This window comes from Hyperolius riggenbachi, chromosome 5 (assembly GCF_040937935.1).
Source record: "Hyperolius riggenbachi isolate aHypRig1 chromosome 5, aHypRig1.pri, whole genome shotgun sequence".
NCBI classification, from domain to species: domain Eukaryota; kingdom Metazoa; phylum Chordata; class Amphibia; order Anura; family Hyperoliidae; genus Hyperolius; species Hyperolius riggenbachi.
The window spans coordinates 247,121,674-247,140,591 of record NC_090650.1 but is presented as its reverse complement, the minus strand read 5'-3'; the positions used below and the strand labels follow the sequence as shown (position 1 = coordinate 247,140,591).

The 18,918-nt window shown below is 42.4% G+C and overlaps 1 protein-coding gene across 4 annotated transcripts in view; it reads right to left on the bottom strand.

Annotated features, from left to right (window-relative positions):
- Positions 1 to 1,191: 1,191 nt before the first annotated feature.
- Positions 1,192 to 18,918, bottom strand: part of C5H5orf22 (chromosome 5 C5orf22 homolog) — a 69,648-nt gene continuing 51,921 nt past the window's right edge. For all 4 annotated transcript variants that reach the window (XM_068236741.1, XM_068236742.1, XM_068236740.1 and 1 more), the window contains exons 7-9: positions 15,787 to 15,853; positions 12,038 to 12,177; positions 1,192 to 1,422 (exon numbers count right to left, since the gene is read on the bottom strand). In XM_068236741.1, the coding sequence (XP_068092842.1) occupies positions 1,290 to 1,422; positions 12,038 to 12,177; positions 15,787 to 15,853 (340 nt within the window). In that variant the 3' untranslated portion in view covers positions 1,192 to 1,289. The remainder of the gene's footprint in view (positions 1,423 to 12,037; positions 12,178 to 15,786; positions 15,854 to 18,918) is intronic.

Genomic DNA, 18,918 nt, shown 5'->3' with positions numbered 1-18,918 from the left:
AACAATGCTAAATGTAATTTTGCCTTCTTAAAACAGAAGGTATTTACGATAATTCAGCTGTAAGTGAGCAACTGTGGTTTCCAACTCATACAGCAATACACAAAGCCAATGAAGAATTCACCTTTTTAGGTCCTGTTCATCTGGTGACTTAGCAGAGAACTTTAAGGGTTTCTGTATAGTACCTTAACCAAATGATAGAGGTGTTTTGGAGTGGCATTTAAAATGCAATCGCAAGTATATTGCAAACTATAAAAAAATATCCTGCTTAGAGAAATAGCTATACTTATGGTACATCCTCAGAGGCAGTATCCATGGTTGACAGGTCTCAAGTGTCTCGATCCAATGATACTGCCTTCCTTGAAATAATGCAACCGTTTGATGCACAGCAAATGGTGTACAGTGGCTAGAATTAGAGTGAATGAGCCAGCCAATGACTATAAGGAGACTTTGTGCTCGCAATCTCAAGGAGTATTTAAATTACAAAACACAGAGCTTGGGTAGACACATTGGCCCATATACAATTTTTTTCCCTGATTTTTCTCCTAGGTAATTTTTTTAAACTTGTCAATAAAATGCCTTTTAAGCCACCAGAAGGCAAGAAAATACTCAAAATATTTTTGATAGTACTTTTTCATTTACTTTTTGGTTCCTTTTTTGTTGAAAAGTGCTGGAAAGTTATTTTAAATAGAAGATGAAAAATTATCTCCTGGTTGAAAACTCAGGCGAAAAAGTGAATAGCATATGGACCTCTCTGTCTTATTGATTGATGATGGTACCTGTTCTGAGGTAATCAGTCCACCTCCTCGGTATTGCAGGCATGGCAGGGTTTTTTTCATAATCTCTGCAGAGACTGTGGCCCAATTCACCTGCATTGCAGTAGCCGGCCCCCAGCTCAGCAGCCGGTGGCCATTAGTGGCTGAAAACATGGCAGTGATTGCATTCCTGCAGAGAGGGTAGAGCATCACCTGAGTCCCAAAGATGTTGGATGATGTAAGTATTTATGCCTGAGGCCCTTCCCACCATGCAGCATTAAGACAGAGCCTGTCATGACAGGCTCTGTCTTTTTTTACGTTAGGTAATCTTTAAATGTTGGAATGATGGACTTTGCAGCTGTCACCGTCAGATGTGAATGGAGTTTGATGAAGAAATCGTGAATGGTTACCTCTGCTACTGCCATTGAGGAAGCTGGTATAGCTCTATCTTTACAAACTGTATTTTTTTTAAATGTGCACACTATAACATTGACAAATAAAATGTAAATCCCTAAGAGAAAACCATGTAAAGTAACTTCAAATAGAAGACGATCCAGGAGAAAACTCTAAATGAACATCGAGTGTGCCATAAAGTGAACGCAGGACATCCAGGACTTTTTCTTGAATGAAATCAACTTGATCAGAAGGGCAGTAATCATCTAAACTAGATCTAGGGGAGAACAGAGAGTTAATATTGAGGTCAGAATATATATGATTTCCATAGAAAAATACAATTACAAGAATTCTGCATTCTGCCACTATTTGTCTTTGAAGCCATCTGTGCAAACCTATTCTATGTGCCTTGAATTCTAGGTGCCTTGACTACTGCATGTAGTACTGTAGCATCTGCAAGACCTAACGGAAGCTGCAATGCCACATTATAATTACATCACCATCCATCTGCTGATGAAATCTGACACTGCACTGTAAACATTTAAGGTGAGGCCTGAGACACACGTTTGATCTGTCAGCACTGCATTTCTGTTTTTTTTTTTTTTTAAATGCTGCCATTGACTTGCTTAAAAATCGCAGTAAAAGAATCAGGGATTATCCTGCGATTTTTCTGTAAGCTAATAAGCTGCTAAATCTAAAAGCGCCCTCAGGCCTATAGGGGCATACACAACTTTGACTGGCGTCACCCATCGGGACCTGATCCCCTTAGGTGGCATCGCTGGGGGGCCTGTACAGTGCATGCCAACTGTGCAGCTGACAACATGTTCTATTTCTATGCCGTGTGGTGGGGGCAGAGGGACACAGGAGTGGTGCGTGCATAACTTCACCTGGTGGGTGGGGGAGCGTTGTCGTCAAAGAAATAGTCAGTCAAGGGGGAGAGCTTTATAGTAATCCAGCAAAGTTATCTCACAATAATCTCCTGAACAGCTTACACACACTAAACACATTCAGTTAGGTAACATTGCACTGTCCAAGTGAAAAGAAAACAGAATGCATAATGGCAGCACATTTGGAAAGATGCACCTGTGGTGTCAGAAGTTTCCTCACCACTTCATTGATACCAGAGTTGTTAAAGGGAACCAGAGTTGTTAAAGGGAACCAGATGTGTGCCTTTGAGTGTTTTTTTATCCATTATTGCTCCAGGAAAAATCCAATATGCCCGCCGGCTCATATCCCTTCTGCTTCCAGGTTATGAGCTGTTCTGGATGTGCTGTCTAGGCTCTATGAAACTATAGACAGGCAGGGCTGCTGCTGCAGGCTTTCATCTGTGTCCTTTCAATTTTATTATTCTGGTATGCTATGTGGCTGCCTGTAAGAGTCTCTCATAGAAATGAAACTTCATACAGTAGATAATAATGATGACTGGCTGCACAGTGCACACAGATCACACAGCCCCACACTTTGTCTGTTTCAGAGCTTCTTTCTGCAGGAGCAGCCCCTCCCATGTCCTCAGCTCTGAGTATGCAAAGCAGGAAAGTTGAGCCAGGAGGGGGCGGGCTTGGAAAGACTCCACAGAAGACTGACTCAGCTATAATGATTCCAGGTCAAATCTAGACTGAATGCTCAGTTGTGGATTCTTATCACAGCTGATAACAGACAGATTAAGCAGAGAAGAATGAAACTAAAAGCAGGGTAGGTGTTTACTGTCATGTTCCCACTGGTAAATGTAATAAAATACATGAGGGTGCTTCATCTCTGGTTCTCTTTAAAGGGACACTATGGCGAAAATTTTTAAAATTTAAAATATATGCAAAGATATACAAATAAGAAGTACATCTTTTCCAGAGTAAAATGAGCCATAAATTACTTTTCTCCTATGTTGCTGTCACTTACAGTAGGTAGTAGAAATCTGACAGAAGCAACAGGTTTTGGACTAGCCCATCTCTTCATGGGGGATTCTCATGGATTTATTTATTTTCAAAAGCACTTAGTGAATGGCAGTTGCTCTGTCCAACTGCCAAAAATCTGTGCAGCGAGCAGGGAAGCTGGCCAGCATCATTGTTTAAATGCTTTTTCGGGAATATCTTTATACAGAATAAAAGCCATGCTAAGAATCCCCTATGAAGAGATGGACTAGTCCAAAACCTGCCGCTTCTGTCAGATTTCTACTACCTACTGTAAGTGAAAGCAACATAGGAGAAAAGTAATTTATGGCTCATTTTACTCTGAAAAAAAATATCCTTCTTATTTGTCTATCTTTGCACATATTTTACATTTTAAAATTTGTTGCCATAGTGCCCCTTTAAAGACTACATGGATAAGTCTTGTGGTTTTCATTTCCAAGCAAATTATCAGCCATTTAAGGGCTGGTTCACACTGCAAGAGCTTTTTAAGCACTAGTGATTTAAAAAGAAAGCTCTTGCTAATGCTATGAGGGATTTTTTATAAAATCACATCCCTCAAGTGAGAACGCACACATAGCATTACATTAGCAAGAGCCTTCAAATCACGAGCTTACAAAAAGCTCTTGCAGTGTGAGCCAGCCCTAGGTTATATGAAGCACCAGGGAAGATTTGCAAGAAAATGAACTGGAGAACACTATAGTGGGAGTGGTAAAATGTCTGAAGGAAAATGAATAAAATACACATTTTAAACATGCATAGTTTCCCCTATTTAATGCTATGAAGAAACAACACATAATAAAGAAAAAGGTTTGAGGGCTTAGAAGCTTTCTTTCCACCTTTAAATCAAGTAGTGGGGTTGGAAGAAAGTTGACGGATTATGAACAAATGGTACTGCAAAATTCACTTTAAAGGCATTTGATCACTTGCTTGTACCAATTGCTCCTCGCTTTAGTACAAGGACAAAAAGTTCTCTTTAAAGAAGCATGGGAACAGCGTCTACAAATTACAATTAGTACAACAAAAGTTAGATGGCGCTGCCTGAATAAAGCTAAAAAGATCCTGATACTGCCCACCTGCTGCTTCCCAGATGAGGTGGGTATCCCCCTCCTCCCACCTTAAAAAACACTACTTTCAAATCCTAATTATGGGTGCGCAGGTGCTGAATAATATGGATGGAGAATTAATCGATAATAAATGGATCAATATTTTATTATAAAAGTCAAAATTACATGCATAATGCACATGCATTACCCTCAATCACACTGTATCCACACATGCATGGGAGTCATATGGTGTCCATTAAAAAAATGTGTAAATTACATATATACTTAGAGACTCCGCAGGGTTTTTCTTTAAAAATACTAAAAGACTGAAAGAGTATCTCTAATCTCTAAGTATATATGTAATTTATACATTTTTTAATGGACACCATATGACTCCCATGCATGTATGGATACAGTGTGATTGAGGGTAATGCATGTGCATTATGCATGTAATTTTGACTTTTATAATAAAATATTGATCCATTTATTATCGATTAATTCTCCATCCATATTATTCAGCACCTGCGCACCCATAATTAGGATTTGAAATTACAATTAGTGATGAGGACTGGTAGAAAGTATGTATTTTAACACACAAAAGCTCTTGCAGTGTACTGGTGCAAGAGATGAACTACAAATTACTTTCTCACTGGTACAGAACCCCTTCCAGGCTCCATAGGCGTTTTCCTGTGGTCTCAGATACATATTGGAGATGTGGAAATGCTCGTGGAATCTTGCTCCACATCTGGTGGTCCTGTTCTAAGATCATTTCATTTTGGAAACAGGTCCAGTCCCTGATTACGGAGATTGCAAGTGAGAGCCTTGAATGGAAACCAGACGTATTTCTATTGCACCTGACTAGAGACACTGTGCGATCTTACAAAAGATCGTTAGTTGAACATTTACTGAATGCGGCCAAAGCGTGCATTCCGTTAAAATGGAAATCTCTAGAGCCAACTCCCATCTCCCTATGGTTTCAGAAAATTGAACAAATTGCTAAGATGGAGGAATTGATTCATACTAGTGAAGAAATGTCTGAAAAGTTTGTCATTATGTGGTCACAATGGTATGTCTTTTAGGACTGCGATACCTACCGCTCAATTATTACCCCTATCAAACTACCAACCAGGTCCTCCATATTTGTGGAGGCCCCCGTTACACCCACTCTACAACTACTATACGAGGTGAATTGACTCCATTAACGCGTCTGATGGCTGGTCTGCGGATGCAGGCCTTATCCTCAGATATGATAGTAGTAAACTTTTGACCAAATTACCTAAATTACAACCATTATGGCGCAAATCTTGCTTCAAAGTAACTATGGTATGACTTTCTCGTTTTCTATACTAATGATAATGAGCTATGTTTAGATTATATGCCTGATAATAGTTTATCTCATTGTTTTATCTTGACTATGTCATGTTGTATTCCTTTATTTCTCCTTTGATATGGGAGATTTTTTTTTTTATTTTTTTTTCAAACAAAGATAGCAGCTTTTTTCGCTCATTACTCTTGTAAAGAATATTGAAGCTTGGAAGAGCGTCAACTAAGGTTAGAAACCTTTACTCTACACGCTGTTTCTCAATTCCTGTGTCTATATCTTCAGTGACATTAATATAAACCCTCTTGTGGTCCCAGGTACAGCAAAGGAAACTTAATGGGGGTTCTTTGCTACTCTTTACCAAATATTTACTCGTTTTATGTCAGAACAGGTAGTGGGAAGAGTCCACCGGATAGGCATACAGCAACAAAACCCTCAAACTGTATTGTTGTTCGAATAGTAGATAATAATAATAATAATAGTAATACAAAAGTGCAAGATTCAGCTCAGATAATATTTAACAGAATATGCCGAAAAGGCAGATATTCTTAAATACAAACTCTACTGAAGTCAATGGTGTAGAACGTCTGACATTGTGTTCTGGTCCCTGGTTGGCAACAAGAGACCCAAAAATATCTCAAAATGGCACAGAAATCAATTATAGAAAGGGAGAAAGGTGTATAGTGTGGTGAAAAGCCCTGAAGCTTTGTGGGCAGCAGTGGAAGAAAATACATCCTTTACCAATTTTGCAGTCCATTCCTTCATGCTTTACTTACTGTTATGGGGTTATTACTGGGTTACAAAACACAAACAAAGTAGCATTTTTCTTTTAGGAAAAGTCAGTCAAATTGCAATGTTACTTTGTTTCTATGGGTAGAAATAAAATAACATGTTTATTTCAGGAGAAGTCAGTCAAATTACAATGTTATTTAATTTCTACCCATAAGCCTCAAGTGCACAGCTGTCAGTTTAGCAAACTGTATTAGCTTTTTTTTTTTTTTTTTTTTGCCAATGGAGTCAGGCCACATAATGTAGGTGTAATATGCTGGTAGTACCTCCATGATGATTAGCTGCATACACAAGATATGTGGTATTTGGCCCTGCGGGTGACCTTATGTAAGTTTGCTGCACTTTCACATTTTTTTCTTTGAATCCTATTAGATCTGTAGGTCATAGTGATGCACTTTCTGTTTATGTATGATGTGTATGCATCTATCTCTAGCACTGGGACTTCTGAATGCCATTGGCCTTGCAGCGGCTCAATGCCTCCCTCACACATTATTTATTGTATTTATAAAGCGCCAACATATTACGCAGCGCTGAACATTAGTTTAGGTTACAGACAATATTTAGGGGTGACATACAGCAATATGACAATACAGGATTACAAGAAAACCAGACCACACAGCACAGTATGAGTACCAGGTAATGCTTAGTCAGTCACTGGATGGAGCATGGAGATTAGGTAAGTTAGGTTCACTCAGATGCATAGCATGGGTTCACAGTAATGGAGGTGTATGATCAGGTAGGACACGAAAGGAGGAGGACCCTGTCCAAAGGCTTACAATCTAGAGGGAGAGGTAAGGACACGAACGGTAGGGGACCAGAGTTCAGCTGTGGGTTTAGAGCACTTGAGAGGGGTAGTAGGCCAGAGTGAAAAGGTGAGTTTTGAGGGCTTTCTTGAAGATGTTGAAGGAGGGGGCTGCCCTAATGGGTGGAGGTAGGGAGTTCCATAGTGTTGGAGCAGCTCTTGAGAAGTCCTGGAGGCGTGCATGGGACTGGGTGATGCGAGGGGCGGTTAGGCGAAGTTCATTGGAAGAGCGGAGTAAGCAGCTAGGTGTGTACCTCTGAGTAAGATCGGAAAATGTAGGTTGGACAGGTTTTGTGGACAGATTTGTAGGTCAGACACAGTATCTTGAATCTGATTCTGGACTGGATAGGAAGCCAGTGGAGGGATTCTAGGAGGGGATCTGCCATGGTGGAGCAATGGGAGCAGTGGATAATTCTGGCTGCCGCATTCATGATGGACTGCAGTGGGGCTGTTCGGGTCATAGGGAGACCAGACAGAAGGGCATTGCAGTAGTCAAGGCGGGAAATTATGAGGGCATGGATGAGGAGTTTGGTGGTGGCAGAGGTCAGGAAAGGGTGAATCTTACAGATGTTACGAAGGTGGAAGTTGCAAGACTTTGTGAGGTTTTGGATGTGGGAAGTGAAGGAGAGTGCGGAGTCCAGGGTGACACCCAGACAGTGGGCTTGAGAGGTAGGGCGAATGGTAGTGTGGTTAACAGTGACATGCACATCTGGGAGGTTCGTGGATGGCCGGGGTGGGAAGATCATAAATTCCGTTTTGTCTAGATTCCACATCTATGGATATGTGGAACCAACAATTTCGGCTTCATTATGGGTGTTATGTCTATCTAAGATCCCTTTAAATTTTGCTCTGTATGCAGTTGCCCATTTTCTTGTGCTCCTCTCATGGCAGTTATTAGCTTGAATGTAGGGATGGGACGAATCCACAATTTCTTCGAATCCGAATCCGAATCTAAAAAGGTTCTCGAATATCTCGAACCTTTCGAATCCCGAATCTAACGAATCCTGCGTTCCGTGGAATGGTTGCCCACAGTATAGGTAGGCAGGCTAGGTGCTCACACTATAGGTAGCTAGGTAAAGGTGCCTTCAGTATAGCTAGCTAGGCATAGGTGCCTTCAGTATAGCTAGCTAGGTATAGGTGCCTTCAGTATAGCTAGCTAGGCATAGGTGCCTTCAGTATAGCTAGCTAGGTATAGGTGCCTTCAGTATAGCTAGCTAGGCATAGGTGCCTTCAGTATAGCTAGCTAGGTAGGGGCCTTCAGTATAGCTAGCTAGGTAGGGGCCTTCAGTATAGCTAGGTATAGGGGCATTCAGTATAGCTAGGTATAAGGGCATTCAGTATAGCTAGTTAGGTATAGGTGCCTTCAGTATAGCTAGCTAGGCATAGGTGCCTTCAGTATAGCTAGCTAGGTATAGGTGCCTTCAGTATAGCTAGCTAGGCATAGGTGCCTTCAGTATAGCTAGCTAGGTAGGGGCCTTCAGTATAGCTAGCTAGGTAGGGGCCTTCAGTATAGCTAGGTATAGGGGCATTCAGTATAGCTAGGTATAGGGGCATTCAGTATAGCTAGGTATAGGGGTATTCAGTATAGCTAGGTATAGGGGCATTCAGTATAGCTAGGTATAGGGGCATTCAGTATAGCTAGTTAGGTATAGGGGCCCTCAGTATAGCTAGTTAGGTGTAGGGGCATTCAGTATAGCTAGGTATAAGGGCATTCAGTATAGCTAGTTAGGTATAGGGGCCCTCAGTATAGCTAGTTAGGTATAGGGGCATTCAGTATAGCTAGTTAGGTATAGGGGCATTCAGTATAGCTAGTTAGGTATAGGGGCATTCAGTATAGCTAGTTAGGTATAGGGGCATTCAGTATAGCTAGTTAGGTATAGGGGCCCTTAGTATAGCTAGTTAGGTAAAAGGGCATTCAGTATAGCTAGGTATAAGGGGATTCAGTATAGCTAGTTTGGTATAGGGGACCTCAGTATAGCTAGCTAGGTATAGGGGCCTTCAGTATAGCTAGGTATAGGGGCTTTCAGTATAGCTAGTTAGGTATAGGGACCCTCAATATAGCTAGTTAGGTATAGGGGCATTCAGTGTAGCTAGATAGGTATAGGGACCCTCAGTATAGCTAGTTAGGTATAGGGGCATTCAGTATAGCTAGTTAGGTATAGGGGCATTCAGTATAGCTAGTTAGGTATAGGGGCCCTCAGTATAGCTAGTTAGGTATAGGGGCATGCAGTATAGCTAGTTAGGTATAGGGACCCTCAGTATAGCTAGTTAGGTATAGGGACCCTCAGTATAGCTAGTTAGGTATAGGGACCATCAGTGTAGCTAGTTAGGTATAGGGACCCTCAGTGTAGCTAGCTAGGGTACCCCTCCCTCTGTGCGCCTCCTCTGCTCACCCCCTACAAAGAAAAAAAAAAGCATCGGCTCACCTAACAAGGGGATCCAGCGCTGAATCCCGCTGCATCCCCCGCTCGTCCTCTTCCGATCCCCCGCTCGCCCTATTCTGACCCCCCCGCACCTCCTCCGCTCGCCGCTTGTATAGATGTGACCATTGGCTCACCTAACACCAGCCCTGGATTCCCTACCTGCCGCCAGCGCAGCGCCGCAGACCTCTTGTTTCCTCATCTGTTCCCTCTAGTAACCCGCTCGGCGCTTCAGTGATGACGCGATGCAAAAGCGGATCACTAGAGGGAACAGAGGAGGAAACAAGAGGTCTGCGGCTCTGCGCTGGCGGCAGGTAGGGAATCCAGGGCAGGTGTTAGGTGAGCCAATGCTCACATCTATACAAGCGGCGAGCGGAGGAGGTGCGGGGGGGTCGGAATAGGACGAGCGGGGGATCGGCGGTGGTGCGGGGATGCAGCGGGATTCGGCGGATTCGTTTAGGGGGAAATTGCGTCGGGATTCGAATCCACGAATCTCGAATATTTCTCAATATTCGAGGGATTCGTGGATTCGCCGTCCCACCCCTACTTGAATGAGTGGACTAGCATTTCTCTGTTCTGCGAGGTTACAGCATAGGGATGTGAAGACTTCATAATTTTAAGCATATAGTCAAATGGGATGATAACATAATAATATGGATCTTAAAACCACTTGTTCACAATAACTTCCACATCCAAACTGCACATAAAATGCAATATGTATCCAGTATGATTTTTTTGACTGAAACCACTGAAAATTGCATCTGAAATCTTCATTAAGAAGAACCCGAGGTGGGTTTACGCAATCAATATTAAGACACAGAGGCACATTCTGCATACTATCACCAGCCTCTGTGGGGGAGATTTATCAACACATTACCGACAGTTTTTTCTTTTTAATGTGTTCTAACCAACAGGGAGAACAGTTCTGCATGATAATAATAACCTTCTTAAATCCTAGGTAATAGTGGCAATTTAGCATGAATTTCTAGAGCTGCACTACAGGTAAAAAAAAGTGCAAATCCATCCCTAAACTGGCACAGATTAAGACGTGCTTGATAGCTGTTCTACAGATGTAGAATTGGAGGCTAGACATGATTGCAGAGTGTAGGCTAGACATGAGAAATGTTGTGCTCCTCCCCCTGCTGAATTCCTCCTCAGAGCATGCTGCTATCAATACAGCAGGTGTGTTGGTTACCTCAGCAACAGCAATTCCCCTCACACACTGCACTGTTTGAGAGACCTTCCTAACTCCTCCTATTTTACAACAAATTTAGAAGGAATCTGCACTATCTAATGATTTCTTAAGATGCCTGAGACAGTTCTGCATGGATTTCTAAAAACCTACCAATATTTTGTCTCAGACATGCTTGATAAATCTGGCCCTGTGCCCTTATAGTGTGCTTCCAGTTGCTCCCCCCCACTCACCACCGCTCCCTCGCCTCCTCTATAGCGCAGCTCCCCGCCTGCGTCCTTTCCCTCCCCGCCTCTGTAAGCAGATTGCGCAAAAGGTGGATCAGCGCAACACCAGGCCGCCTCCGAATGGCCTCCATCAGAGATGCGCTGAGCCCCCCCCCCCCCCCCAAGAACTACAAACGCACCTTGAACCCAAACAGAAGCTCTGCATATACACCAAAAGCATGGCTGTTAAGTGGGAGCAGCTGACCAAAAACGAATTAAATTAGTACATAGCAAGGAAATGAACAGCGCTACTTAAAAATAGGCAAGTGCCTACCTGCAAAAGAGTGCAAGCCCCACTTGTGGGATATAATACACACCGAGCATACACATGACCTGTCTACCACTGGAGGATGTTGGTTTCCTGTAACAGCTTGCATGCAACCTATTAAGTACTCGTCCCTCCCACTGCGAAGAATTCAATCCTCCATGGGAGGGGCCTAACACTAACTAAATCCTAACCTATGTATATGCATAGCCTGGGTGCGGCTAATCAAGTAAAATCGAAAATTGCGCAAAAGGTGGATCAGAGCAACACCAGGCCGCTTCCGAATGGCCTCCATCAGAGATGCGCTTAGCCCCCCCAAGAACTACAAACGCACCTTGAACCCAAACAGAAGCTCTGCATATACACCATATTGCTCTGTAAGCAGATTGGAGGAAGCTTATGGAGGCGGGGAGGGAAGGGACGCAGCCAGGGAGCCGTGCTAGAGGCGGGAGAGTGGCAGCCTGAATGTAAACAGCCAACTAGCGACAACCTGTGTGTCGCTAGCCTGGCGGTTTTTATAAGGGGGGACAGCAGAGCACAGGGGGGTGGCTGGAGGCACACTATAAGGACACAGAGGCTGGTGATAGTATGCAGAATGTGCCTCTGTGTCCTAATATTGATTGCAGAAACCCACCTCAGGTTCTCTCTTTAAACTGGTACAAAAAAAAAAAAAAAAAAAGACTGCACCACATGCGAATTGTACTGTATATCGCAACTACAATAAACAACCATACAAATGCAGCCAACATCCTTCAGGATAGTGGCATATGGAGGACATTTTACATACCAGGGATTTTCATCTTTCTGCTAGTGCAAAATGGGATAAGGATAAAAAGAAATCTACTGCTGTGAGGGCAAACAAACTTTACAGTGCTGATAACTGTTACTACCTGGCTAATGTGACCAGGGTTGGCTTTGGAAGATGCTTTAGTACATGTTTCATGGACTGCATAAGGCCCTCGATCTCTGTTTCTGTGCTGACATGGTGCGGAAGCTCTGCATAATCACACGTGAGACCAGCCTGGTGAATCTGAAAAACAAATGGGTGAGAAAAAAAAAGGGTTTTCTGGGTCATTTTTTAAACCAAAAGAATCAACAACACAATTATAAATGTATCAAATCATTTTAGGCAGCTTCTGTACTAACAAGCGATACTAGAATTACAGACAGTTCTATCATCCAAAACTATAGTATTTGGATGGCTGTACAGACATGCTGCTCAGTACCAAGGAAGGAGGACAAGCATGGCATAGCGCTTCAATACTTTGTTTGGGAAGTTTGTGATTCTGTCTTATAGGGTACAATTTGGTTTATCCTGTAGAGAATACTGAATGTGGTATACTGGGGTAGGCTTTTATGAACAAGACTGGCCCTAATCATAACATTATTTTCCATCTGAAAAACGATATTATGGACCAGTACAGTACCTAATATATAAATGAACATTAAAATAGAGCCACTACGCTCTTATCACTGCTTATTAAAAAATGTATGTTTTACATTGGTTTAGACAGAAGCCAACACAGTTTTTTAAATATGGGTCAACAATTACTGGTTGGAAGCCAGAGCAAACATGGAAATATCCTACACAGACTATTCAACACACACTACTATTCAACACACAACTTGGCCTGCTAGGATGTGTTTCTTACAAAAAAATGAAGGACGGTATGAGGATGATGCATACATTAATTGCTTTCTGCAATGGTTATACTGTAACTACAAGGCACATTACTTTTCATAGCTTGACACGAGATACAATTAGGTCCATAAATTGGACAGACAACTTTTTTTCTCATTTTGGTTCTGTACATTACTACAATTATTATTAGTATTATTTAGTATTTATATAGCGCCGACATCTTACGCAGCGCTGTACAGTATAAAATATTATATATATATATATATATATATATATACATATATATATATATATATATATATATATATATATATATATATATATATATATATATATACACACACACACACACACACACACACACACTCGCATACAAGCCGAATTTTTGACCCCCAAAAAGGGGGTCAAAAGTTTGTGTGTGTGTGTGTGTGTGTGTGTGTGGGGGGGGGGGTTGGCTTATATGCGAGTCTTTCCTGGTGGTCCGCGCCCCCCTCCCCCGGCCACTGCTATTACCTGCTTAGGCAGCGGCTTCCTCTGATCCGCGTTCCCCTCTCATGTTGCATATAACTGTATCACAGCAGCGCGCCCGGCACTGCTGCTGTGACGATTCAGGGGGCAGGAAAGAGCGGTTCCCCTGGTAACGGCGATACAGATCGCAGCTACAGGGAGCCACGCTCTTTCCTACCCCCTGCATCGTCACAGCAGCAGCGCCGGGCGCGCTGCTGTGATACAGTTATATGCAACATGAGAGGGGAACGCGAATTAGAGGAAGCCGCTGCCTAAGCAGGTAATAGCAGCGGCGGCCGCGGGGGGAGCGCTATACTGGCAACTACCTAGCTATACTGGGCACTATATTAGCTATACTGGACACTACCTACCTATACTGGCCACTATACTGGCTATACTGGGCACTATACTGGCTATACTGGGCACTATACTAGCTAAACTGGGCACTTTACTAGCTATACTGGGCACTATACTAGCTATACTGGGCACTATACTAGCTATACTGGACACTACCTACCTATACTGGGCACTATACTGGCTATACTGTGCACTATACTAGCTATACTGGACACTACCTACCTATACTGAGCACTATACTGGCTATACTGGGCACTATACTAGCTATACTGGGAACTTTACTAGCTATACTGGGCACTATACTAGCTAAACTGAGGCACTACCTACCCATACTGGGCACTATACTAGCTATACTGGGACACACTGGGGGCTGCACCAATCCAGCATTTCCTACCCCCGGCTTTTATGGGGGTCAATCATTTTTTCCCGTTTTTTCAGGGAAAAGTTGGGGGGTCGGCTTATATGCGGGTCGGCTTATATGCGAGTATATACGATATATATATCTAATCCCTACCTCTGTCATATGTCTATGTACTGTATCTATTATGTAGTTGTAGTTCAAGTACTGTAGTCTAGGGCCAATTTTAGGGGGGATCCAATTAATTTATCTGTATGGTTTTTGGGATGTGGGAGGAAACCGGAGTGCCCGGAGGAAACCCACGCAGACATGGGGAGAACATACAAACTCCTTGCAGATAGTGCCCAGGCTGGGATTCGAACCGGGGACCCAGCGCTGCAAGGCAAGAGCGCTAACCACTACACCACCATGCTGCCTACAATGAATTGCAATTGAAGTGCACACTTTCAGGTTTAATTCAGTGGAGTGAACAAAATGATTGCATAAAAATGTGAATCGGCTAAAGCATTTTTTTTAACACAATCTCTTCATTTCAAGGGCTTAAAAGTAATTGGGCAATTGTCTCAAAGGCTATTTCATGGGCAGGTGTAGGCAAGTACACCTGAGGCTACCAGCTCTGACTTGGGCTGTTTTGCTGCGGAGGGGGATGGGGGAATGCTGTACATGTTGTGTATAGTGTATATTTTTGTTTGCTATCACTGCACTTTATCTATCGCACTCCTGGCGAAGCCTTTTTGGTAAAACATGTTGAATGGAGTAGTGCCACTGTATATAGGAGCACTTTGTATATGTAACCTTCCAGCATATGAAGGTTCCCTACTTACGTGCATGTACAAGGGTACTTTGCTCTTGCTGGCCAACTAGCTAGCTACTTTATTACAGATGAACCCCTTTGAGTCTGACTGCACCTAGGACTGTAACCACTGGGGAGTGGGGACTAGTGACACCCCACATCAGGGCACAATTCATTTGGGGTGGTGGGGGATTGACCAGGACCTCCCCTAGATATTCCCCATAAGCATTTGAGTGGTAAAGTACATATACATGTGGGTACCCTGTATTGTAATACTTTAGGTGATGATTCCACATGGATTTTAAGATATTTAAATAAAGTTCTAACTTTTAATTCAGTACTATAGGGCTCGTCCAATTGGACAAAGTTTTGTAGTTACATTTCCCTGTACATTATTGTACACTTCCTTTCCAGGCTGTTGAAACTTGTGTCACTGTACTATCAGTATCTGAAAGGCCAGCAAGTCAGTCGTTGTAGGACCACCCTAAAATCAGCTGCAGTGAATGATTTATTTGATGTAACTGTGTCAATTAACACTGCATATGTGAAGCAGTGATAATCATTAGCACAACAATGTACATGCTTTGCAAACCCAAAAGCAATGAAAAACTAAGAAATAATTAAGAGATATAGGGAAATATACTGGTAAACATGTTCTGAATTGGAAAAGTCCTCTTAGTACATAATATATAACTTTTGAGTATACATGAAAATACGGTAGTATATTCGTATGAACATATAACACATAAGTGAAAAGTGCACTCAGCGGACCTACAGTGCACGTGGTGTGGTCACCCAATCGATGACTCAAGACCCAAATTGGACTCTCACTTGGGGTGTGCCAAGGTATGATCAATGAAGGCTCTGTGTAGTCAGAGTGTATGATTTTCACTCATGTGTTATAGGTTTAGACCAATATGCTATTTTGTAATGTGTCTCCTGCCATAAATATAAACATAATAAGACAAATATGATTTCTTACCATTTCGTAGTCTGGTGCTTCCATGCGAGTTTTCAAACTCTCTACAAGCTGGACTAGACTGCTCATTCTGAAAAATAAAATGATTAAATGCAAATAGTAAAAGTGAACCCATCACTTATTCCAAGTCTGCATGCATAGCATTCTTTCATATCACAATATAAACAAAAATATATCTAGAGAAAATAAATAAAAATCAGCAAGTTTCTTTAGTTCAAAAGCAGTTATGGAACTGCAACACAGAAAATATATAGTAGGCAGTGAAACTCAAGGTGGCCTCAGAGAGTTATTATTATTGATTTATAAATGCCAACATAGTCTGTGGCGCTGTACAAAGAAAGTAAGAAACATGGAATTAAAATTAATACAGACAATGGTATACACAAATATACAAAATAAAGAGTTGGTACAAAATACAGATTCAGAACAAAATACAGCGCAGGTAATTACACATTTATTCATATGAATTTTGGCACTGTAACTAATTCCAGACACGAAAGAATGAGAGAGCCCTGCCCATGCAAGCTCGCAATCTAAAGGAATGTAAAGGAATAGAGCTGAGGGAAAGGGGGGGGGGGGGGGTTAGAGTACAAGAGGAGGGGTGGTGTAAAATATTCCTACCTAAAAGCACTGTGTTTTAGGTTATCTAGTAGGAGTACAAATTGGCCAGAGGTCAAAAGGTACCTGGCCTACTGTAGAGCGTATACTTGACAGAAAAAGCGAGTTTTGAGGGCACGTTTAAAGAATTGTGGGAGAGTGATTTCATTTGCACCATTTGTGCATGCAGAAAGGGAATGTACATGAATGCAGTGTTTCAAGAGAAGCAGGCTGAAACAGTAGCTCACAAATATCAGCAGTTTGTGTATTGAAATACCTTTATTTGGGACTAAGTTATGGATAGGTAAACTTCCCTTTAAGTCCTTCCACACACCCCTTATTATATGTCCAAACACATAGCTATACTGTGTTTTTTTTTTGGGGGGGGGGGGGGTGTTTGGGGTAGGGGGGTTGCCTTTGGTAACAGTACATTTTCCTAACTGCTCTAAAGATGGCAATATCTTAAATCTTTTGATATACACTGCACTTATTATCATCACCAGTAAACCCCCTGCCACCTGCACATGCCAGCATCACCGTGGGAGCGCAGTAGGTGGTGGGTGTGATGTGAGTACGCCGCTGTGCATCCGTGCATATTTATTTATTGTATTTATAAAGCACCAACATATTACGCCACACTGGGGACTTCTCTTCCCATGGTGGCAGCCTAGTATTTAGTGTTTTATAGTTCGCACGCCTCCTTCTGGTCTGTCTGCAGCCAAGTTCCAGCGGTTTCTGCGCACCAATTGCGACCACGAGATTGCATGGTCTGTGTGTCGCAACCGATTGGAAGGCATTGTGCGGTCCGGCCACTAGGGGACGCACAACGGTTGATAAGTAATATAGATAGCTCTTTGTGTTGCGCTATGGAATGAGGATGTGTGGCTACATTTGGTGTAACTGAAAATGTCTAAACAGTTCACTCAAACACAGTCAATACTCCAAGAAAAGTAAAAATCAATATAATTCACACAGAAGTAAGACTCCAGAGTCTCACTCGGTGATAGATGTGATAAACAATGACTTGCACATATTTCAGGAGGTGATCAAAGCAGAGTTATCCACTTTTATTGGGTTGCACTGAAACTGCTTTACTTTCAGGAGAATACTTTTAGCCTAAGTTCTACTTTGATAAATTGGACAGAAATGTAGAACCTGAGGGTCAAATAATTGCTTGCGAAATGGAACATGAAGGCAAAAAAACTCCACGGAAATGAAAATATTTGACACGTACAGCACCTCAGCTCCTAAAACGTGCTTTACCTGACATATTCATAATAATAACATCCTTTCTGCTGTCTTGTTGAAGGTGTGATTTGATGATGAAGCAAATGCCCGCTGACAGTTTAAAGACTGGCATAAAATCACACTAAAGAAGCACTGGACCGAGCAGAGAGCACTGATTAATCTCTTGCTTATGTGCAAGTATACCCATATTTTTTTGTAGCTGTTCATACACATAACTAATCTAACAGCTACCCCTAGTGGCTGCTTTTAAAAATTACATTTAAAGATTTCTTCCAACGCGCAATTGCATATTGTCAATTATGCTAGCCATAGACTATTATAATATCATTATGTATTAATAGGACACTGATATCTTCCAATGCACATTACTGAGCACACAGTTATGTTTAACTATCACTCAAAGGAACTCAGAAATCAAACTCCTACCATGTCACTGTCTGTTGTCCCGGTCAGTTAAGTCTCGGGCAAAACTTTAGGAAAGGAGAGAGAACCCAATTTATCAGTATGTTTTTGGTATGTGGGGAGAAATTAGAGGCTTGTAGGAAGCGCACAAACAAAAAGAGTACATACAAACTCGGTAATATATTTTGGCCCAAATTTAAACCTGGGTTTTCTGATGCTGCAAGGTGAGAGGCACCATTCTAACAAGTCAGTGTTACCAATAATGTATTTTCCAGGAATCGAAAGGACACTATAAGAGAGGATCCCCCAACCCCATCTGGACAGGAACTAGGATATATTAAAGGAAACCTAAAAGGACCTTAAAAAAAACAAAAACTGTTTACTTACCTGGGGCTTCTGCCAGCCCCCTGCAGCCACCCTGTGCCCGCACCATCATGGAACGATCCTACGGTCCCGTCGTGGCTAAGTTTCAGTATAGCCGACTTGCAAGTTGATGGCCACTGCACCTGCACGGCCGTTGCTGGGGGGCGCCCTCGTTCACAATCCCATCACTGGGAGCGTACCACACAGGCGCAAGTATGGGAGCGCAAACAAGAATGTGCGTGGCTAGGGCCGTGTAGGCACAATAGCCATCAAATTGCAAGTCGGCGATACTGAAATGTGGCCGTCGCGGGGGACCGGAGGACTGTTCTGTGACAGCGCGGGCACAGGGCAGCTGCAGGGGGGGCGGAAGCAGAAGCCCCAGGGAAGTGAAAATGTTGTTTTAAGGTCCTTACAGGCTTCTTTTAAACCAAACCTGAACTGAAACAAACTCAACAGATATTTTATTTTATGTGGTATATATAACCTTCCTGGTATCTCATATTCTTATTTCCGCTTTCAGGGATT